A 24,110-nucleotide genomic window follows, 5' to 3' on the forward strand; every position below is an offset into this window, starting at 1 on the left:
AACATAATCTGCCAATGATACATCTGATGAGGGGTTAACTTACAAAACATTTGAAGAACTTATGAGACTCAACACCAAGAAGAGAAACAACCCAATTTAAAAATAGGCAAAGAATTTGAATAGATACTTCTCCAAGGAGGACATACAGATGGCTCATAGACATACCAAAAGGTGTTCAACATCACTTATCATCAGATAAATGCAAATTAAAACCACAGTGCAATGGTACCTCACACCTGCCAGAATGGCTACCATCAGTTAATCAGCAAACAACAAGTGTTGGGAAGGATGTGGAGAAAAGGGAACCCTAGGGCACTGTTGGTGGGAATGCAGACTGGTGCAGCCACTGTGGAAAACAATATGGAGTTTTCTCAAATCATAAAAATGGAACTGCCTTTTAACCCACTGATCCCATTTCTGGGAATATATCCAAAGATGCCCAAAACACTAATTGCAAAGAATTTATGCACTCCTATGTTCCTTGCAGCATTATTTACAATAGCCAACATCTGGAAGCTGCCCAAGTGCCCATCAGTTAATGAATGGATCAAAAAGCTGTGGTACATTTACACAATGGAATATTACTCAGTCCTAATAAAGAAGGAAGTCTTACCTTTTGTGACAGCATAGATGGACCTGGAGAGCATTATGCTCAGTGAAATAAGCCAGTCAGAGAAAGATAAATACCATATGATCTCACTTGTATGTGGAATCTAATGAATAAAATAAACTGATGAACAAAATAGGAAAAGAAGCATGGTTACATGGAACAGACTGCCACCTTTCAGAAGGGGAGGAGTTTGAGGGACTGGATGAAAGAAGGTGAAGGGATTTTATATATATATATTTTTTGAAGTCTGTCCAGAAAGTATCCAGCCATGTACTATGAAAAATAGAGGCATTTATTGAAGATACAAGGAACATTGTACATAGGACAGTGACGTCTCAGTCCCCTTCAAAGTTATGACCTTCTTGAGGAAATCTGGTTCATTGGTAGTGGTTTAAGTCATTAGCAACTGCAGCACGATATTCTTTTTGCTCTGGTAGCAGAAGTCATGGTACGAATATTGCCATAACACATTTCAGGCCAAGATTTTGCAGCAAAATCTTGGACACAGTAGTGTTTGAAATCCCCAGATCAGCTTCTAGTTCTAGCACTGTCAGTCACCGATCTTTGTTGATTGCAGCCTGTACATGTTCAACATTCTCAGGTGTTCTGCTTGTTGCAGGCCTTCCAGAACATGGATCACCTTCAGCAGATTCTCGATCATCTTTGAAGCGTTTGTGCCACACTTTATTTGCACTGCATTCATTGCATCATCCCTCAAAGCCTTCTGAATCATCTGAATAGTTTCTGCGGAGGAATATTCAAGCTTAATGCAAAATTTGATGCAGATTCGTTGCTCTACTCGCTCAGTCATTTTGAATGCAACAGTTACACAGTACACATGCTCACTTAATGGTGTCTACCGCCCCCACTGACTAGTACAGTGAAGTCATCATTGTTCACACATGCGCGTTCCAGTCCAGTCTCCTTGGCTGCCAGGTTACATCAATGTTGTGTGAACCGTTCTCACTTTATTGACAATGACTGGACTTTTTCTGGACAGACACACACAGAGAAACAACAGTCTTGTGATTGAACAGTCAGAGGGGAAGGTAAAGGGGGTAGGTGTAGGCGGGAAAGGGGGATAAATGGGGACAGAGACTTTGCTTTAGTTGATAGGCGCATGATGCAGTGTGTAGATGATGTTTTGTTGAGTTATATATTTGAAACTTGTATGGTTTTGTGACCAAATGTTATCCCAATAATTCAATAAAATATGTTTCAAAAAAAGAATGAAAACACAAGACAGAGACTGGAAGAAAATACTTGCAAAACACATTATCTGGTAAAAGTCTCGTATCCAAAATATAGAATGAATTCTTCAAATTATCAACGATAAGAAAAACCTGTTGACCTAAAAATACAAGGTCAAATACTAGAATGCCAGAGGCTTGACATCATGTTTTGGGAAAAGTCATAGAACTAAACAGTACAGAGTGTCAGTCCTAGTGTACACTGTGGACTTCCGTTAACAATAATGTTGGGCCTATTGGAAAACATGGGGAAAATACTGATGGATGGTGGTCTTGGCAACAAGGTTTTGAATGTGATATTCGAAGCACAAGGAACGGAATAAAAAAGAAACAAACAGGACTACGTTCAAATACAAAGCTTCTGCACAGCAAAAGAAACAATACAGTGAAAAGGCAGCCTCCGGAATAGGAGAAAATATTGGCAGCCCATATACTGATAAGGGATTACTATTCAAAATATATAGGCAGTTCATCAACTCAGTAGCAAAAAGAAAAACACGATCCAGTATTTCAGTGAACACGTGCACACAGGACCTGAGTAGACTTGTTTCAAAAGAAGACAGACAGACGGCCAGCAAATAGATAAAAAGGTGCTCAGCATGAGCAATCAACAGAGAAATGCAAATCGGAACCGCAGTTAGGTATTGTCTCATGGCCCCTTGAATGGCTGTCATCAGAAAGGCAAGGGATAGCGAGTGCTGGCAAGGATGTGGACCAAGGGAGCCCCTGTTCACTGGCGGTGGGGTTGTGAATTGGTAAGCCACAGTGAAAACAGTTTGGAGGGTCTTCTAAAAATTAGAATCAGACCTGTTATGTTACCCAGAAATCCCACTTCTCAGTATATATGGGAAGGAAATGAAATCAGAAACTTGAAGAGATTATCCCGCACCCCCGTATATGCATCGCAGCATTATCCACAATAGCCAACACATGGAAATAACGTATGTGTCCTCCAGCGGAGGGCTGGATCCAATAAATGTAGTACATGCGTGCATATATATACACACACATGCACACATGTACGCAATGGAATATTATTCACCCATAAAAGGAAAGAAATCCTGCCATTTATGGAAACATTTGGACTTGGAGGGCATTATTCTATGTGAAATAAAGTCAGACAGTAAAGCAAAAATGCTACATGATGTCACTCATATTTGGAATCTGTGAAAGACAAATGTATAGAAACGGGAATTAGATTGGTGGTTGCCAGGGGCTATAATGTACACTATGATGACTACAGTTAACAATACTTACTGTGTACCTGAGAGTTGCTACAAGAGAACTTTTTACATGATGATTGTGTGAGGTGATGGATGTGCAAGCTAACCTTATTGTGGTAATCATTTCACAATACATGTGTATCAGATATCGCATTTTGCACCTCAAACTTACACAATGTTATCTATCACTTATGTCTCAATGAAACTGGAAAGCAAAAATAAGAACAAAAACAAAACAAAAAATACCATCTTTTATTGGGTTGGCCAAAAAGGGTTTTTTTTTTCCCCCCATACAATGGCTCCAGTAGTAGTACTTAGTTGTCTTTAACTTCATTCAAAATAATTTTGTTAGATTGCGTTGTGACAGCTGTCATACCAGAGTGCATTAAAAAAAAATCAAAATTGGTGAATTTTTGTGTAGTCATTTTCATATTGAAGATAGAAGAAAATAAGCAACATTTTTGGCATATTACATGCTTTATTATTTCAGAAAAGGTACAAACACAAGTAAAACCAAAAAATGATTAGTGCAGTATTTAGAGAAGGTGCTGTGACTGATTAAACATGTCAAAACTCGTTTGCGAAGTTTCGTGCTGGAAATTTCTTGCTAGACGATGCTTCGTAGTCAGGGAGACCAGTTGAAGTTGACAGTGATCAAATCGAGACATTCATTGAGAGCAATCAACGTTCTACCACATGGGAGACAGCTGACATACTCAAAATATCCAAGTCAATAAAGTTACTGGCATAAATGAAAAATGTGTCTTTTATTTTATGAAAAATAAAAACAAAACAAACAAAAAAAAACATGGACTTTTTGGCCAACCCAACAGGAAAGAACCAGTTCCTTCCCACTGAAGTGCCAATAGCTGATGGTGGCCTGATAAGATACCACTTCCAGCGTCATGGGACCCAGTCATCAAACAAAGGCAAAGACAGAAGCTGCAATGTTGACATTTCAGACAAGGCCCCAGATGAGGAAGGTACATGGGAGCAGCAGAGAGGTCTCCCTTGCATTCTTAGTCATATGCTGTGTATCTCAGCCTATTCTGTTCTGAATATAGATGAAGACTAAACATTAATATTAGGCCCCCTGGTTCCCAGAATTCTCCATTCATTGGATTTTTGCCTTGATGGTTGCCAACCCTCGTAAGGGAAGTTGAGAGATGATTGCGTCATTCCCTTTGAAAGGTCACAAACATATTCCAAGTCTTTCCTGTGTTCCATGAATCGTATTTTCTGGTGGTGAGTCTGTGTTCTCCCTCAACTACCAATATCACTTCCCTATTAAATAGTTTCATTACTCGACCTGGCGTAGGAGGTTAGATCACTTGCTCCTTAGCTTTTAGAAAAGCATTTCCCTCCCTCAAAGACCTACCTTCAAGTCACTAGTTTTTTTTTTTTTTAAGACTTTATTTATTCTTAGAGACAGGGGAAGGGAGGCAGAAGGAGAGGGAGGGAAACATCTATGTGAGAGACAAACATCAATGGGCTGCCTCTCATACACACCCTAAGCAGAGACCCAACCTGCAACCCAGGCATGTGTCCTCACTGGGATTCGAACTAGCAACCTTTCTCCCTGTGTGATGATGGCCAACCAACTGAGCCACGCCAGTGAGGGCTGAAGTCAGTAGTTTTTAATGAGGCTCTTTTGACTCTTTCAGGGGAAGTAGAAGAGGGAAAAATGTTGTTTGGCATTAAATGGATATTGTGGGGTTATTTGCAGCACTAGGCCCTGCAGAATGGATTATGGTCTCTGGGACAGAGTTCTGAACTGAGAAGTCAAAGAATGTGAGTTCTAGCCCTCGCCTTGCGACCTGAGGGTATGACATTTTCCTCCCGGCCTCAGTGTGCTCATCTGTAAACTGACCAATAGCAACACCCTGAGTTTCTCAGTGATGCCGTGTAGATGGGAAAGCGTGTGTCGTTGCAGTGATCACTGCGCCATTCCAAAATCTTTTAGGGAACGTAAGTCTGCCCTTGGTGATTATCAGTTCCAGTCCATGCTCTAAAAATAGACTGCTTCGCATCGTCTGCCCACAGTGGTCACTGGGGAGTTTGAGAAGCCCCTTTCTACTTAACTTACACCCTTTCCCTTTTATCTTTCATCTGCTCTAGGTGTCAACTCTGCCCGCTCAGTTCCTCCTTCCTACCCACCACCGCAGGACCCATTAAACCAGGGCCAGTACCTCGTCCCCGATGGCATCGCTCAGTCGCAGGTCTTTGAGTTCACCGAACCCAAGCGCAGCCAGTCACCATTCTGGCAAAACTTCAGCAGGTTAACCCCCTTCAAAAAATAATACCTACAGGGAGGCAGATAATTTTAAAATAAAGTAAATAAAATTATATTTATAGATGGACCTTTTTTCGGAGAAGCACTGTTGAAATTTATATATATATATATACATATATATATATGGGCATATACACACACAGCAACCCTTGAGTGTATACAGACACACACACACACATACACACACGCATACAAGGACCAAAAACGTTTTCTGTTGTTTTTGGGAAGTGAAATCCATAGCTGGTAGGAAGAGGTACCAATGACTTCCAAACATGTGATCCCTTCTTAAAAGTTTTTTTCGTTGTTCTTACTCTGTCCCCTTCCCCTTTACTTTCAGAAATGGACACTTCTATTTGTTCCTTCTCTTGTTGAGATAATCTCTTGGCTCTCCTGTGAGTGCTCCACTGACTTGTCATGAAACCATAGATGTGTTTGTATCAGTTTTTCCCTTTCCTGATCTCGATGCTGATGACTTTTGAATTTACTTTCATGTGGTGGGGTTTGGGAGTTTGGCATTTTTTTTTCCCTTTTACTTTTTACTAGGTGAAGGGAGGGTCTCCTTTCTCCTCTCTTACCAGCTGACCATCTATCTGCGAATGTTTCTGCAGCCCTGCATCTTCTGTTCTCAGTCGTGCGAGTCTGGATGTGCTCCATCGTGCCTGTGACATACCGCTCAGTATTTCTATTGCTTTCACTGTGTTGTAGGTGTTGTAGAGGGATCGAAACCAAACAGAAGTGAGGGAGTGTCAGACTATCATGATGCTGGAGAGGACATCTGTTCAGGGACCATTCTGCATCTGGGCCGTTTCTTCTCCTAGCACTGGGGTTTCCCATGATGCAGCGCTGCTGAGTCATGCCAGTTTTGTATCTGGCATGGACTTTGGCAAATTCTGCTCTTCTTCCAGATGCTTTGGGTATGGTTTTCCTTCTAAGCCTGTCCCTCTCCTAACCTAAAAGATCTGAACCAGAAGCAGACAAGGCTGAGTCTCTCTGCCTCCCAAGGGAGGAATCCAACCGCCTCCTGGACCAAGTAGGTTTAAGACAGGGCTCCCCTCTGCAGTTGGTCCGAAAGCCCGGCCGTCCCTGTTTCCATCTGCAGATTGTTTAGGCAACATTGATAGGTGTCTACGAAGGGGTAAGGACAGAGTCTACCCTACCTGACCGAGGTTATCAGCCGCCTTTAGATTATTGACCTGGACAAGATCCAAGGCCGCCAGTCACCTCTTACAGGGAAGCACAGGGATGGGTGTGGAAAGAGACAGCCTTGGCCCGGGATGCGTACGTGCAGTTCTTACCATCCAAGTGATTTGCGACTTCCCCCATTGTTAGCAGATTGCATGGACAATCTTCCATGGCCCTTGCCCTCTTCCTGTCTTTCTTCTTTCTCCTGCTCTCCTGGCACAGGAGGATTGCTGGTATTGACATAGTTAAAGCACTTCTGGCACTTGAAGAAGGCCCTGTTTCCAACATTCTCCCATCTCAAGACATTTGAAGCAAGTAAGCAAGGACCCCAGGGAGACTTTTCCCTCTGGAGAAAGGATCTGAAACAGTGATCCTATACTTAGGCTCCCTTTTGGCAGAATTTACGCTTGAGTCAGACTAACTTCTCCCACAAAGAGTTTCCTGTGGGTGCAAGAGTATTTGCTTCTCCTCCCCCACATGGCCCATTGGGTGGATAGACCTTGAACAGCAAGAAGAATGGAGGACAGAGGAGTGAGGATTGACTTTGCTCTGGAGCACCACTCTAGTGAGGAATCCAGACATTGTGAGTCTTTCCGGAACCCCATGGAAGGCTTCATCATGAAAGGACCTCGGCTTAATGAGCACCAGCCATGGCTACCTGGGGCCCTCAGTGTAGCTGGCTTGATTGCCGCTCTGTGTTTCCTCACCCAGGCCTGGGGATTTTTTCTCTGCGGGCATCAAATTACAAGCTGTTGCAGCTTCCATTCCACCACACCCAGAGCAGACTTTTGGAGCAAGCCAAGGATAACCTTGAGCTGGGCAGAGGGTCGGGGCTCGGGACCGGCCACCACTGTTTTGCACATGACCTAGCTTCTTAAGCCCCCTTGGCAAGGAACCGGGTACGCAGTGCCTAAGGCAGAAAGACCTCTCTGGCAAGAAGAATATGTGTCAGTGGCTGGGCAGGCCTCCCTTGAACTTATATTCTTTCCTACTTGCCATTCCTCTCTACTAGCCTTGGCCTTGATGTCTTTCACCAGGGTCTTAGAGCCCACGAAGAGGGGAGGCTTAGACAAGTCCATGGACCTCCAGCATCTCTTGGGCAACCTCCCTTGTCCCCGTGCTCCCTTGGGCCTGTACCCAGAGCTACAGGATCAGGGATATCAGCACCCACCCCTCATCCGTCCATCTTTCATCCACTCAACCCACTGGCCTCGCCAGATGCCAATCACTTGTGAAAACAACACAGCATCAGTTCGTCCTTGGTTGTAGTGTTCCCCCAGCCTATGGCAGCAAATCAAACCAGCGGCCAGCAGCCCCATGGGGACCCCCCCCCCATCTGGGCTCACACTCCCAGCCTATCCTGTGTCCTGACAGCAGTGCTATCCCCAAGAACTGTGTAAATCTTCATTTCTGCATGGCCCTGGGCTCCCTTTCCCTCAGCTCAATGAGGCCTGGATTTGCTCTTCTAAAGGCTTTGCTGATGTGTTCTGTGGGCCCTGCTGTGGGGTGGTCCTAACACAGAATTCCAACTCCTCTGTCCCTCTCCCTCTCTCCCCTTCTCTTTCTGTGTATATCTGTAATGGATTTCTAAGGACAGCAACAAGAGAGTTCTAACAATTCTAGTGTAAAGCCAAATAGTGATCTTTTAGTGCTCTGGGGCTGGGGTGGGCTGGGGTGGATGGACGGGCAACAGCGATGTTGATTACCCCCGCTGCTCTGCATTTGCCAGTTTATTTTGTTTCTTCTCCCTGACTGTTTGACCCTGTCAAACAAGTGTCAAAGTTGTGTGTTTAAAACTGTTTAACAACAAAAATATGATGTTGTAATGACACAAAGCCTTATGAAAATATTTATGGAGTTCAATAAAAGAAGTAAAAAGACACCTCCGGGCATAGCTCTTGTGCTATTTGTGTGTGTGTGTGTGTGTGTGTGTGTGTGTGTGTGTGTGTGTGTTACCAAGTGTAAAGTAAAGGAAAGTTACCTGGTGGAGGGCAGCTTACCTCAACCTAGCGTTGGCCCATTAGCGCTGCCACACCACTGCCAGGTACTCCATGGGCCTGGGGCCGTCCATGTTCTTTCTGGAACAGTTGGTCACTAGAACCAGATTTGATCCTGCAACTAGGGGCACTTCAAGTGTCTTGATGGACGGGACTGCCCTGCAGGTCACCTGGCTCTTGTACCGCATCTGAAGGTCCATTCCTTACCTTGCTCCTTGGCCTTGCAGCTGCAAATTGAGTACCTGCCCTGGGCACCCGTGGGAGCATAGAAGTTGTTTTGTGGACCCAGCCAGAGACCACATGAGTGAGGAATCCCCTCATCCCAGTTCTTTCCTAATGCTCCCTGGTCCTGTCTCCTTCCATATTCTGGAGTGACTGTACTCTTTGTTTCATCATGGTGTCGCCTACACATACATGCTCCTTGCTGCCCACAGACTCCCAAGTGGTATCTTCCACTGCCCACCAGATGTACAATAGTGAGTCCGTCTGTTCTGGCATTGCCTCACCTGCCTTTCTCGAGAACAACTCAACACTGAGCCTAATAAATCACTGCAGGGGCCGCATAATTGTTTCAACCTCCAGAACTGGGGAGAAGAGCAGAGACTGTGCCTCTGGGTTACGCTGTAAGCCCTGTCTCTGTAGGCCTTGGGGATGCACCCCTCCCACGGGATGTGGAGAAAGTGATCATGGGGCCGTCTCCATCAGTGATCTTTTACCCTTTCCTCATTTCTTGTCTCTCTCCTCATTTAACCTGGTTCTCTGCTGCCCCCATCCCCTCCCTCTCCCATGGGGTCTGCGGTCTTTGTCCACCAAATTCAGAAGGCTCAGTTCTCAGCAGCCTGCTTCCCCAGCTACTAGACTTGCATCTCAGTGACCTCCTTACAGCGAGAGCACTGCGTCTGGTCTTAGTGCTGCCTGATGACCTTCTGAGGGTCCTCCAGTGGAGCGTGAGGAGACAAATGGTGGGGGTCTTACACTCCTGGACACAGCTGGTTCTTTCCTGAGGTACCTAAAATGAAACACGTCTCATCAGCGGAAGAATTGTTTCTGAAAGCCCCATATGGTGCACATGACAAACCCGTCTTCTTTAAGACCATAAAGAATGGTGGCACTACTTAGAAAACCATTTGCTATGAGCTTTTACCCACTTCTTGCCCTCGGTTGTATTCACCGATGGACATGCCACTCACCTCTCTAATGACTAAGTTTCCAATTTGCTTTGTGTAATTACTGTTTCTCCCTTCACCTGGGAGCTGAGGGGACAGTGGACTTAAAATATAATTTTCAGAAGACCTTCCAAAGTGGAGGGCCACATTGGAAGGTCATCGTGTCGAGGATGATGGCTCCTTACTCTACTTTCTTCAGGATTTTCTGGGGGGAGGGGGCACAGGGGTCAAGAGAGACGTCTCTGTGCTGTGCCCAGATGGACAGAATTAGAAGGGAGAGAGGATACTCATCCCAGCTCCCAGGAAAGGCCTCTTCCTAAATGAGTCACCCCTGACCTATCTCTATCCTGGAAAGGCTCTCAACCAGGTCTGATGGAGGAGGCATATGGCTTGTCTCAATACCACAATTCCTCCTATTTTTAATAACCTTACATATAAGGGTCTCCTTTAGTCTTTATGACAGCCATTGGACAATGGGGTTGTGAACTGCACTTCACAATGGAGAAGCCAGGTGCTCATTTAATGTGGCCGGGCAAGGTTAGCTCGCTTGTGAGTGTTCACCCATTCCCCACCCCTGTTCATACTGCTCTCAGAGCTGCTTACTCTCAGAGGGTTCCTGGGGGTGGTGTGGGTTGGGGGTGGGGGGAGTGGAAGCAAGAACATAGAATGAGCTGATATTAACATGTGAAAGAGTGTCACTCCCGATATGCTCCTTGAGGACTGTATTTCTTTCCTTTTTTTAAAAAAGATTTTATTTATTTTTTTTAGAGAGAAGGGAAGGGAGAGAGGGAGAGAAACTTCAATGTGTTGTTGCCTCTCACACGCCCCCTACTGGGGACCTGGCCTGGCCTGCAATCCAGGCATGAGCCCTAGACTGGGAATCGAACTAGTGACCCTTTGGTTCACAGGCCTGTGCTCAATCCACTGAGCTACACCAGCCAGGGTGAACGCTGTATTTAAGTGTTCTAATCTAGGCCTCCAAAAGCGTACTGACACCATATGTCCTTTTGTGTCTAATACCAAAACCAAGTGCGAGGAGGACCACGGTCTCTGCTGTGGGCTTTGGCTTACTTCAGCGGGTCAGTCATGGAGGTCACCATTGTGCCTCTTGGCTCACTTAGCTTTCGAACCCTTTGGGGTTTCCTTCTTTATGTTGGTGTGCTCACCCCTGGCTCCCAGAAGCTTCTCTCCTGCCCAGGATACAGGACTGACGAAGTAGTTCTTGCTTGTCGGGCCTTTACCTGCCAGGTCCCGGAGAACAATATGAGACTTCCCAGCTTTTCTAGAAGTTCCACCACGTGCAGAACAATTCATCTTGGCCATAGGGTAAGGCTAGCTGGGTTTGCAGGACAGCTGAACAGCGATATTTAGAGGTAAAATCCATGTCCCCTAGAAGCACACTATTCTGGTTTCATCGCTCCCATTTGTGTCTTGTGTTGCGGCCTCATCCAGAGGGCCATGTGTGTCATATGGTCACTTTCTTGTTGTCACTGGGGAAGAGTAAGAAGAGGGATGGTACGTGGGCATAGAGTGGTCCTGTGTTCTTCAGAAGCCTCTATTCCTTCTACTTGGCTCTCCAATAGATCATTGAAGAAATTTTGCTAGACAAGACTATGTCTGTCTTCACAAGAGCCATGCGTCTCCACAGTCCTGCTGCCAACCAGATGAATTAGGTTCAACACACATATACGGAGTATGTCATCTCAACCAGGCCTTATGGTAGGTACACTAGGGATACTAAGTTGACCAAAATAAAAACTCTATTCATAGTCACTCAGAGTTTAGTGAAAACATATAAGCATGTGTCATGACAGGGATCGATGAGGGCCTGGAGGCACTCAGTGAATGGCGTGGTTACTTCCAACAGAGGGAAATCTCTGTAACCAGTCAGGATAAGTTTGGTTGTGCTGCAGTAATAGGTAGTCCCAAAATCTCAATGGCCTAGCATACAAGAGTTTATTTCTTGCTCATGAAAATCCTACTGTGGGTCCACATGACTCTCCAGGGCGGCTGTTTTCTATGTGATAGCGCACAATCTGGGCTGCTTTTCCTTCTCAACACATATTTCCATAATCACCGCAGCGGAAGAGAGAGTCCTGGAGTGTTTCTCGCCTATAACTAAACTCTCTAGCCCTGCCACCAGTCATAGATTAAAATGACAGAACTGATCACATGGCCTCACCCAACTTCAAGGAAGCAGAAAAATATAAAAGTCTTGTGAGCTCAGAAGAGCAGAAGTAGGTATGGATGAACATTAGAAGACTCTACCAAACAAGGAAAGGTATAAACTAGGCTTCAGAGGATGGGAAATTCTACCATGTTGTGAAGATTAGAGCAACAGAGTGGTTAGGATGACCACTCTACCTAGAACACCACCCTCCCTTCTGACACCAATTGCAATTCCAAATCAAGAGCACCCTTATGGCCCTGGCTGGTGTGGCTCAGTGGATTGATTACCAGCCTGCAGAACCAAAGGGTCACTGGTTCGATTCCCAGTCAGGGCACATACCTGGGTTGCAGCCAGGTCCCCAGTAGGGGGCACACAAGAGGCAACCACACATTGATGTTTCTTTCCCTCTCTTTCTTCCTCCCTTCCACTCTCTAAAATAAATAAATAAAATATTTTTTAAAAAGAGCACCCTTAGGTTTGTCTAGTAAGTCACTAGACAGACTTACAGAACTCATTGTTATACTCACAGCTATGGATTATGAAGCCTAAAAGATAAAATTTAAAATCTGCCCAGGAAATCAGCACAGGTAAGAGTCCAAGAAAGTACTAAACGCGGAGTGTCAGTGGTCCTGCCCCTGTGAGGTCAGGACAGGGTTACTTTTTCAGCATCGCTATGCGACAATATGCATGATGAAGTACTGCCGTAAAGAGTAGCTCAGCCAAGCTCCCAGAGATCTGACCAGGGCTCCGTCACCGCCCCCGTGGCTTACGTCAGCCTCCTGTCTTCTTAGGAACGAAGGAGATGCCAGATAAAGCACAGCCCCCACCCTAAATCACATTGTTGGTGTGGCCAAAACCTCACTCTCAATCACTCCTATCGAATATGACATTCCAAGGGCTTACAGATTACCTCCCAGAAGCTGAGAGCAAAGGTCAGAGTTCTCCTAGGGCAAGGATATATATACATTTTTTAACTACACAAATCTATAGGCATGGGGCAGAGGGTGGGAAGAGAAATAGAGGGTATTTCTTTTTTTTAATTTTATTTTAATCATTGTTCAAGTACAGTTTTCTCCCTTGTACTCCAAATCCAGCCCCCTCCCAACCCTCCCCCCTTCCCTCCCATTAAGAGGGTATTTCAAGTGGAAGAAATAGTATGACTAAAATACTGATAGGCCAGATTAAGTAAAAAGCTCTATATATCACTTTGCACTCATTCATTTATTAATCCAACAAATATGCACTTGAGTGCCTGATGCTTCCACTGTGTGGAATATAGAGGTAAACAAATTAGACACCGTTCCTACTTACGTGGTGTTTATGGAGTGGTGAACCACCTTCAAGTACAAATTCCTCTCTAAGTGTGTATTCTTGGGATTACAGAAGTGAGTTTCTAAACTCTGGTAGCAAGCCAACCACAAGTGAAGCTTCCGCCAGAACTCTCCTAAATGTCTACACCCTTGGTCACTAGATTTCATGCCCTCTGTTTTCTGTTCAACATTAGCTACGGTGGCCCACACTCATTTCCAGCCCCATATCTACAGGCATATACTTTCCCCATTTCATATACTAAACAACAGGATCAACTCCAAATCCTTTTGGTTATTGATAAATACTAGTTTAAATTGATGGAGTGCTTGCTAATGTGCTGAGCTCTGTGATGGGTTCCTCTCCAGAACCCTAAGGGGTAGGTGTGAATATTTTCCTCATTTTTCTGATGACAAAGGTAAGGATCAGGGTCACACAGTTAGTGAATGAACTAGGCTTGAAACTCAGACCTGTCCTTTGTGTGAACTTCTTATGACATGGGACCGTCCATTCCCATAGCAATACGGCAGTAAACCAGACGCCCAGAAACTATTGAATGTGTAAGAGCTGCTGATAGTATGGATGAGGATGCATGCTAACATCGCAGCAGAAGCTGTTGGTCTTCCACCCACCCCCCCCTTCTGATTTCTGTGGACTCCAACCTGACTTTCAATAGCCAGCACCTGCGTCTTTGTTGGAGGGCTGTCCTCAGGCTGTGAGAACCCACTTTGCCTTGAATACATATCGCACGCCAGAAGTGCCTGGGAATTACTGCCTGCTGTGCCCTGCAGGGGAGTAGCTCCTAAACAATGACCGATGGGGAAGGGATGTAAATGTCCTGGTTCCCTCGCCCCCAGGTGTGCTCACTGAAAAGTATGCAAGTTGCTGGAGGGCAAGGAGAACCGGCAAGGAGTCTGGGATGCAGAACATGGCTTCTCATGTTCTGAAACCACCAGTGGTTACTCAGGTGGGATGAGCCTGACTTACAGGAACGTCAACTATGGTGTGGACTTCCAGTCCAGCTTGGGCTCTGACTCCTTCAGCCACACCAGCACCAGCTCTTCCTGCAAGACGGTGGTTGTGAGGAAGATCGAGACCCGCGATGGGAAGGAAGCTGGTGTTTGAGTCATTTGATGTTGTCCTTCCTGTCCTCTGGGTGTTCGGGAAAGGAGCTGTGCGGGGGGGGGGGGCAGGGGGGCACAGGGGACCCTCCTGAGGCTGCAACTCAGTCCTCAGCTCAGCCTTGGGGTGGGGGAGTTTACTGCCTGGGGGACCAGTGCCTCGTACCCAGGCCCCCAACTAAAAGGCAAATGAACTGGGGTCCCCCCCCCCCGCAAAATAACGTCTCAGCCGGCTCTGCTAAAAACAAACACCCCCTACCACATGCCTGTTGCTACTTGCCAATTACTTCCCTAGAATCTGTCTCTCCGTAGCCTCTCCAGCTGTCTGGGTGCTATTGTCTCTGGCCGTTCCTACCCGGCTGGCTATGGCAGACTGTGCTGCCCATTAGCCTCAGTCCTCACCTTCTGAGCACACAGTAACCTCCTGCCTCGGAAGGCCTGAAGTCAGCTCCAGAACTGTTCTCCTTCGGGAGCACTCGCGCTGACGTGTACGCTTCCTCTCCTTGCCTGAAGAACCCCCCACATCCTTCCCGGATACCGTCCGAAACTCAGGCCAAGAAGAAATCAGCCTGGGGGAGGGAACTGGTGGGCTCCTGAAAGGAGGAAAGGGAAATGCAGCTCTGGCAGGTGCTCCCTCCCAACCGCACTGAGGCGCTTGGCCCCAGGGCCATCAGTCGATTAGGGGCGCTCTCCTGGATAGCTGCACTAGCCTCCTCTGGGCTCTTCCACGCACTCCTCCAGGCTCCCTTTCCTGGTTCCTCCCTCCTTCCCATCCTCTCCCCCGGTTGTCCCGAACTTCCTCCCTCCAGAGACAAACTTTGCCGCCTCCTCTCAACACAGTGGCAGAAAGTTGCGAGCGCCGCAGAGAAGCTAAGCGGTACCTGTGCCGGCGCCGACTTCCCCGGTCGCAGGTTCGGTGTACGGGCGTCCTGAACCCCGACACCTTACTTGCCACCAAAGGTCGAGAGGGAATCGTGGGCCTGGGGAGGAGATAGAGTGTTAGGCAGAGAGCGAGAGTCCCTGCGAGACTGCCTAGGCTGTGCTCCTCTCATGGAATAGCTCGGTATCTCCGAGGCCCTAGGACGGGTCTCAGGGGAAGAGGGCGGCCCTGCGCTGAGAGAGTAGCAAGGGAGGGGGCCGGGAAGAGGCGGGAGGGTCAGAATCCAGAGGTAAGAAGTCAGAAGACAGAGTTCAGATCTTTTACCTTAAACCCTTGACCTCCCCCCTTCCCCGCCCCTTCCCTGCCTTTTTCTTCGGAACGAGGAGCGAAAGGACTCAGAGGGAAGCGAGAGTGCGCACTGCACTCTGTGCCCCAAGATGTTTGCGCCCCGTCATGGCCATGGTGCCCTGGCTGTCTTGGCTTTCCGCTTCCTGATCACCCTGCTCTGGACTCCAGGTAAGCAATGGGGCGCCTCACAGCTCACAGGGCGCTGAGTGCGGTCCTGGTGCTCCAACCTTGCAGCTCACCTGGGGGGAGTCAGGTCTGGAACGCCACAAACGGAATGAGACATCTTTACTGGCCTGTGGCCTGCCGAGCGGACCTCTGAGCCCAGACCCGCAGCCAGCTCTGTCTGGAAGCTACCGTCGTCAGCGAAGGGCCAGCGAAGAGAAACAGGCCGGGATGCAGGGGGACTGAGAGCCCCAAGGGAGAGGGTGGCCAAGCCTGTGACAAGGAATTTTTGCGTGTAATGATTGGTAGTCGTTCGCTGGTTTTCCTAACAGAGAACACACTTGCTGCAAAAGATCTTGAAAATTCCCCCCGAGAGGGATATCTTGATTTCTTCTAGGCCAGGGACCACTGCCTCTCCCCTCTGTTTTACAGCCACAATTCCCGCGGGTGGGCACTGACCTCTCTGCAAAGCCTCTGCGCAGGGTGCAAACTGTATCCCCAAGATCCAGTCCATACATTTTGAGGAACTGAGCAATTAAAATGGGAAAAGACACGTTTGTAGTCTTTCTCTGATTTTGGAGGGTACTATCAGAAACGGAAGGGACAAAGGATTCAATTTGGTTTCTTTTTTAGATGTAGTTTTTTTCAAAGGTATTGTCGTTTATAGCTATTGAAGATTTGTTTGTCTCAATATTTTAACAAACATTTTATTTCTTTATGTTTAGAGTGAGGGGCGGGAGAAATAGAGGGTGGGAAATATCGATGTGAGAGAAAAATCGATGGATTGCCTCTCGCAGGCTCCCGGACCGGGAACTGAACCTGCAGCCCAGGCATGCGCCCTCACCGGACACTCTTCTACCCCTCACTTTGCAGAACGGCGCCCAGCAACTGAGCCACAAATAGTCAGGACAGTCCCCGATATTTTTCTAAGATATCTTTTTAAAAACCCAGCAGAACAGCAGAACAGAAACAAACAAACAAAAACCCAAGAAAGGCCCAACTAGGCAGAGCAGCCACTGGGTCAGCCTTTGCACTTTCTTGAAAAGGAAAGGCAGGTGGGGTGACCCTCCAGTAGATGGCGCCTGCTGACTCGGGTAGTGATTGCCTTTCCAGCCTGTAAACCCTAGGGTCTTCAACCTTTTGGCAGAGGGCCCAAAGCTGGGGGCGGGGGTTGGGGGGGGAGGGAACCGCTAGCAGGGCTGTAAGCAGCAGCTGTCGCTGCCTTTGCTGGAGTCTGGAGGTGGCTTGCTTTGTTACCTTTAGAGCTCTTGAAACTCTAATGTATTCAGAAAATCTCAGAGCCACACTTTCCACCCACGGTCCCCCCGCCGATTCCCAACGTGGGCTACATGTGCACAAGGCCGTGGGCACTAGGCACAACTGGAAAATCTTAATAGCTTTTAGTTGCCACCTTCATTTTCCTCCATCACCTAGTTTTCTGTTCTTAGAATTTCAGTGGCGTTTCTCGTCCTTTCCAGGCTTTGTGTGGAATCTAACCTCTACATGGCCAGTAAGAATCTGGACTTGTACGGGATGCTCTTGGTCAAATTATTTAAACTGTTTGGACTCTAAAGGTCCATTGCGATCATTCATTCCAACGTAACGGGAGTGATAGTGCATCACGTGTTGGTCTTGTAACAACTCTCTTTGGAGATGTCTGTGGCGGACTGCTCTAAAGAGAAGCAGGTATCTGAACAAGTGCTCTTCGGTCTTACACATACCCTGTGTTCCCTTCTCTCTGAGCCTCAGTTCTTTCACCGTAAATGGGAGGAACTAACATGTGTTTGGCTTCCATCTTCTTTGCCGAGGAGAAAGACAATACCAGAGCAGAAAAAGTAAATGAAATATTGGTAAGGAGGAGATAACATTTGCAATGGATTACAGATGGAAAGTGAACACCTTACTGCTGGAATTGGGTGTGTACGTCTGCCAGCTAGAAGAATAGCTTCCCTGAGCACGGAGAATATGAGTAGATGTAAACTATTCATACTAAATCGCTAGGAATAGTCACTAAGTAGTCAGAGATGTCCCATACCTAGAGATGGCTCGTTGTAGTCCTGTATTCCAAACAGAAGGAAAAGTATTATAAAACTGGTGTTCTTGATGTTGCTCTTTGCAAGAATCTACAATTAATATTATTTACAAGTTTATTTCCTAAGCTTTTTAGGAGAGGAATGTATAAGCATTAGCCCTGATGTTGGTTCCTTGAAGACAGGACTTGGCAGCAGAATGCAGTGTCTTTTTGCAATACGATTTCTGGAATGGAAAAAAGGCGGGGTGGAATGCTGCAGCAACGGAATACTGGGGTCTCCTAAGGAATTCAGCGAAGTGTCTTCCTGTAAGAGAAATGTGGAGATTAAACTTCGGGGATTTGTAAATGTTTGGAATGGCCTTGAAAATGCTGGGTAAAGGGCACTCATAAAATATATTTTTAGAATGGATGTGTGTCTGGAGGACAATTTCTGAGGAAGGAAAAACACTAGGCTTCGGCTTCCTTCTCTTCAATAACTTTGTGCTTGTGTAGAGGACCATATTGGTGGCACACTGAGCAAACATTCAAATAAAAAGAAGGAACGTACAGACAGGTATAGACGTGGGATTCAAAAGGGCAGTGAGAATTGTAATCGACATAAACGTAAGCTTGTAACTCTGGGCGCTCCTCCCCCCAACACAAGAGAAAGGGGAACTAAAACCTTTTAGAAAAGAATTGGGAAGACATGGCTTATAGATACGTATTTGTGAAAAAGACAAAAGAGAAGGATTTTTTTAAAAACCTTTATTTCTTTTTTATTGTGTATTCTATTACAGCTGTTCCCACTTTCCTCCCTTCGCCCACCTCTCCCCTCCCCAAGTGAACCCCCATATTGCTGCCCGTGTCCATGGGTTAAGCACAAATATTCCTTTGGATTTTTTGCACCTATTACTGTACTGTTGACACATTGAACTCAAAGGCAAGTAAAACACATATTCTGATTACAGATGACCGTAACACAGTATTCAGACCCAGAAAGACCCAGGAAGGTTCCACTCTGTTCTTTACTGGTCAGACTATACTTGGTACATTGCAGCCTGCCTTTGGGCCCCACGCTTTCAGAGGGACACTGCCAGGCTGCAGTGCTTTCCTGAGAGACTCAATAGGATGGAAAGGGCTCTTGACATTTTGTCAGGTAAGGAACAAACAATACGGGGACATGTAGCTAGGAGAAGAAAAGACCCTTTGAGATGGCGGAGGGCGGGGGTAGAGAAGCTGTCTGCACGCATTTGAAGGTACGTTCACACAGGAGAACATTCCTACCATTTCTGCTGCTGCAAATGAAGTGGGCTAATTTGGAGGCCAGAGAGTCCCCGGCACTGGAAATATGCAAAAGGAGTAAACATCACAAAGCGTGTACAGTTTCCCCCTCTTTTCCTGCGGTAGTCCTGTGGATATTTGAAGACGTCTCCCTGCTCTGGGCTAATCTAGCCCAGGTCCTTCCGTACTTTTTCACATAACATGGCTCTAGATCCCTTCTCTGTGCCCCTCCATCTTTTTCTGGACAGAATGCAGGGTTTGGCAAAAGTCGGTTACAGGTTTAATACAAGTAAAAAACAAAGTAATCAATAAACAATAATACAATAATAAACTCTGTTTCACGTACTCACCACTGTAAACCTACATTTGCCCACCCCTGTATATTTATGGCTTAATGAAATTATGGACAAGAGGCTCCAGCTGGGGGAACAAATCTTTATTATCTGATGGAACTATCAGTCCATGCTAAAACGATCAGCTGAAGACAGATCTTGAAGAAGCTCTGTGGGGCCTCAAATAGATTTCCTATGTGTTATTTTAAGGATTTTGTGATCCCAGGATACAACATTTGTTGCGTATACATAGGGTTGAAGTTTATTAAAGATCTAAGGCAGAAGAGACGTTGCTAAGTAAAACTAGCTGAAACCTGATCATAGCAGTTTTATGACTGTCACGAGCGTCTGTTCGTGATATAGTCTTTCCTGTAAGTCGGCCGGACAACTGCCCGGCTCGCTCCCTGATGAGCAGCCCAGCACCAAGGAGTAGACAATAGTCACACACAGTAACTCTGCTATTCACTCAGCTCTTACTAAGTGCAGGGACACTCACAGCAGAACGTCAACATACATTAATATCCTACTCACACTTGAACAATCTAAGGGAATTATAACACACACACAGCAATCAGTGGGGATAATGAACCCAAGTCCCAGAGTCTCGGTCTGCAGGTCCGGGAGACAGCACGGTGGGCAAAGGACTTGTCACCATCTTGCAAGGAAGGATCTCCGGAGCCAGGTGGGCAGCAGGGCAGGCAAACTCCTCAGTCCAGCAGGGCAGAGCCTCCAGCGGCTGATGCCAAGAAAGATCCGTGTGGCACGGAGTAGCCCTCTGGTGTGTGGAGCTCAGCTGTCTCAGCAGTGGTCTGGAGCCTGCCTCGGTTATACCTTGAAAGTGGTGTGCTCTACCCTTCTGGGTCTTTTCGATAAACATCTTGGAACCCCTGACACCAAATGTGGAATTTTCCCAGGAGCCTGTGGGTGGTCCATGGTTGTTCTGCATGACACCTCTGATGGTCAGTATGGACTTTCCCCAGGAGCCTATCGATGGGTGGTCCTGCTCTGCAGGCACGGCTGTTCTGCAGATATCTTAGGTGTGTCTCCTTGCCAGATGTGTCTGCTCTGACTTAGGTAGTTTCCCTCTTGAACCAAAGTGTCATTGCTGATTGGCAGCCATCTTGGTTGCCACGAGGGACTCCACTTTGTTTTATATACTTTATGCTGTCTTCATCAGACCAATGCCATTGTATTGGTTCTGTTCTCCACAGTTGGGAGAAAAACTGTGGTGCCTACAAGGGAAGGATACCACCACGTACCTGTCTCTGTGCCATTTTAAAAGGCCAATGTGGGAGTTAGCTGGTTCTCCAAGGTCTTATCTTCATGGTGGGCACCTGTGTCTCTGCTATTTAAAAGGCCAATGTGGAAGTTAGCTGGTCCTCCAAGGTAGGTGTTATCTTCATGGGGGTACCCTGAACCATATGAATCATGGTGACTCAGACACCAATCTCCAATTGGGAATCTTTTGAAATCAAGTATTTTCTACCAGTGAACTTAATAGCCATCTTATCAAAGGGAAAGTTGGAATATTTACGATTAAGCCAAAATTAAGCTCTTGGACTTCTTTCCTTTTGTTTAGGGCTACAAAGGGACAGCACACTGAGTCTCTGAAAGGCAGGCGGAGTGAGGGAAGAGGCTTGGTATGGTGAGGCGGTCAAGGTTCATTATATCTTCCTTGTATTTGGTAGTTCAGGCTCTCTGTTTTAAAGCCTCTCACCAACTTCGCAGAGGTTCCCTCCACTTCCACCTGGTGCCCTGCTGTCCTCCGTCTCTGCCTTTCTCTGAAATAGAGAGATCCAGCTGGCGCGATGCACACACTTCTCTGCAGTCCATGCGTCTTGGACTCAAGGCCAGCTTCGTGGATTAGGCCCGGTGCGTGGCCATCAGGTCACACTGGTGAACCACGTGCTGCCAGCTTCTAGGGTTTTGGAGATGGGCATGAGACAGAGGCCAGGTGACTCAGGATTTGATCTCTCTCTACCTGCACCCCTTCAACCCGAGAAGCTCTGCTCTTATTTATTTGATATATTGAGTTGAGAGTAGAGGTTACTTTAGAATGATGATCCAACTTCTCAAATGAGAAAGACAAAGAATGGAAGCACACTAGACTAGACGGTCTCAAGGGCTTTCCAATTCTGGAGAATTCATGACTCTCAGACATCATTTCCAGGGAATTGGAAATGGCGAAGGAGCAGGAAGTCGTAGGATGTTAACCCTACCTTTCCTCTTTCCAAGTGGATAATGCCATCTATCTGAGGGACCTGGGCTCAACCCTTTCAAATAAGAAGGTTCCAATGCATTGACTTGGTATTGAAAGTTCCTGCAATGATCTAGGAGTCAAACATTTGTTCTGGAATCCTGAGATCAAATATTTGGTTTCCTTGTCCCACCTGTAGAATCATATGGCTACAGATGGTCAGAGCTTCAAGGCTATTCTTAGGGTGACCATCCATCCCAGTTTGCCCAAGTGTCACCTGTTGTCACACACTGACTGTTAATGGTTTCTCAGGCTTGATGATAAATGATACCAGTCACCCCAATTTGAAGCCCACTTGTCCCACCCTCTGGGGTTATAGTTAGGAAACTGGGGGCCTAGAGAGGAGCAGAGACTTGCCCAACGTTACACAGCAACTTATTGGCATATCAGGAAATCTGAGATTTACAGAATGTCAGTCTGTGAGAGTCAATGGCTAGAATTATATCCCTGATATTTAGTACGGTGGCACTGATCCAGTAAAAGGAGTATTTCCTTTTCATTTGTTTTAAAGGACATCCCAACAGGCATTCACACCTCTAATTCTCAATACTGCGCCATGTATTCCTCAGGCTCAGTCTGAGCTCATGTGGTTTCCTAGTTGTACTTTTCCAAAGATCACTCGCACAAAGGCATAGGCAAAGGGCTCTCTATGTCCTGCTTTTGGGATTTCTCAAATGATTAAATGGGTGGGGGGGGGGCAATTTCTTGATGCTGGCAGCACCGGTGCATCTGGCGGCCATACTGGTCTCTCTCCAATGGAGACTGCATTTCCCCACCTCTGTGTGGAGTCCCCGCTGCCTGTTTGGTGAGATGAGCTATTTCTTTCTCTTTTTTAAAAGTATTTTATTTATTTATATATTTATTTATTTATTTTTAGAGACGGTAAGGGAGGGAATAGGAGAGAGAGAGAAACATCAATGTATGATTGCCTCTCATGTGGCCCCCACTGGGGACCTGGCCCACAACCCAGGCATGTGCCCTGACTGGGAATCAAACCTGCGATGCTTTGGTTCACACCCAGCGCTCAATCCACTGAGCTACGCCAGCCAGGGCCGAGATGAGCTGTATCTTATCAGCCTTTTGAAACAATAGGCTCTCCCACCTAGAGGGAACAGACGTGAAAAGCATTTAAAACCTGATCCTTCCTTTATGTAACTCCTATATTACCTTCTTGCCAGGTAGTTGTCCAGTTTCTGCTTGTATATCACTAGCTTCGGAGGTATATTACTCCATCTTAAGGAAACTCTGACTGTTAAAAGATATTCCTTATATTCAATTTCGACCTTGTCTTTCTGGGGCTACCATCCATTAATCCTAAAATGGAAACCCCTACTTTGGACCATGCAGAATATAACCGGCTTCGCTTTCCCCATAATATTCCCATAGAGATCTGAGTATGAAAGGAAGTTAACATTTACTTAGTGTTTACTATATGCCAGGTACTATTTTAAACACTTTACCTTAATTTTAGTTGAATTTATTGGGGTGACATTGGTTAATAAGATGATATAGATTTCAAGAGTACATTTCCATGATTTATCATCTGTATATTGTGTTGTGTGTTCACCACCAAACGTCAAATCTTCTTCCATCACCATATATTTGACCCTGTTTACCCTTTAGTATCCCCTCCGCCCTCTTCCCTCCGGTAACCACTATACTGTTGTCTTTGTCTATGAGTTTTTGTTTGTTTCTTTTTCTTGGTTGTTCATTTGTTGCTTTCAGTTTTATCTCCCACATGGGAGTGAAACCATCTGGTTCTTGACTTTTTCTGTCTGACGTATTTGGCCTGCCAGGGTATTTTCAAGGTCCATCCATGGTGTTGCAAATGAAAGTAGTTTATCTTTTTTATGGCTAAGTAGTATTCCACTGCATATATGGACTGTATCTTCTTTATCCATTCATGTATTGAGGGACACTTTGATTGTCTCCGTGTCTTGGCCACCATGAAGAACGCTGCAGGGGACATAGGGGTGCATGAATCATTGCAAATAAATTAAACACTTTACTTTATTAGCTCACTTAATCCTCACAACAATTTCTTGGGGAAGGATTATTAGTCTCCATATTATATGTTGAGAAACTGGGACACAAAGGAGCAGAGTGCCTTGCCCAAGACACACAGCTTGTGAGTGGCAGGCATAGACTGAACTGAAGCAGCCCAGCTCATGTACTTGACCATGCTCCAAGTTATGTCTGTAACTACCAGACAGCACTATTAGAATCATGTCTCTGGGTCCTCCTCACCGCCTTGCAACTCTTCATCACCTTGCTTTTCTTGTTTCTAATAAACTGAGCGGGGAAACTCAATCGGATCCCACCTCCTCCTTCCACAATAATGAACAATAAAGCCTTTTCAGGGGAAGGAGGCTTTCAAAGCTGTGGCTGGCCCACCATCGCAGTGGACAGAGGAAAGGGTCAGCAAGTGGAGAAGTTTCTTACCTCTGAGAGGTGAACTTGTGGCTCTTTGTTATTCCCATGGCTCTCGCCAACCTCAGGACAGTCGCTGGCCATAGACA

The 24,110-nt window shown here is 46.2% G+C and overlaps 1 protein-coding gene across 3 annotated transcripts in view; it reads left to right on the forward strand.

The window, feature by feature from the left end:
• ARHGEF9 (Cdc42 guanine nucleotide exchange factor 9) overlaps positions 1–8,407 on the forward strand; it is a 127,662-nt gene extending 119,255 nt beyond the window's left edge. For 2 of the 3 annotated variants that reach the window (XM_045847473.1, XM_045847475.1), the window contains exons 10-11: positions 5,202–5,361; positions 6,082–8,407. In XM_045847473.1, the coding sequence (XP_045703429.1) occupies positions 5,202–5,361; positions 6,082–6,115 (194 nt within the window). In that variant the 3' untranslated portion in view covers positions 6,116–8,407. Of the gene's footprint in view, positions 1–1,229; positions 1,428–5,201; positions 5,362–6,081 lie in introns of those variants that run through there. The other variant, XM_045847474.1, reaches the window with a different exon arrangement.
• The last annotated feature ends 15,703 nt before the right edge of the window (positions 8,408–24,110 follow it).

The sequence above is a fragment of the Phyllostomus hastatus genome, unplaced genomic scaffold (genome assembly GCF_019186645.2).
Source record: "Phyllostomus hastatus isolate PE091 unplaced genomic scaffold, TTU_PhHast_1.1 phas_contig_551, whole genome shotgun sequence".
Lineage (NCBI taxonomy): Eukaryota > Metazoa > Chordata > Mammalia > Chiroptera > Phyllostomidae > Phyllostomus > Phyllostomus hastatus.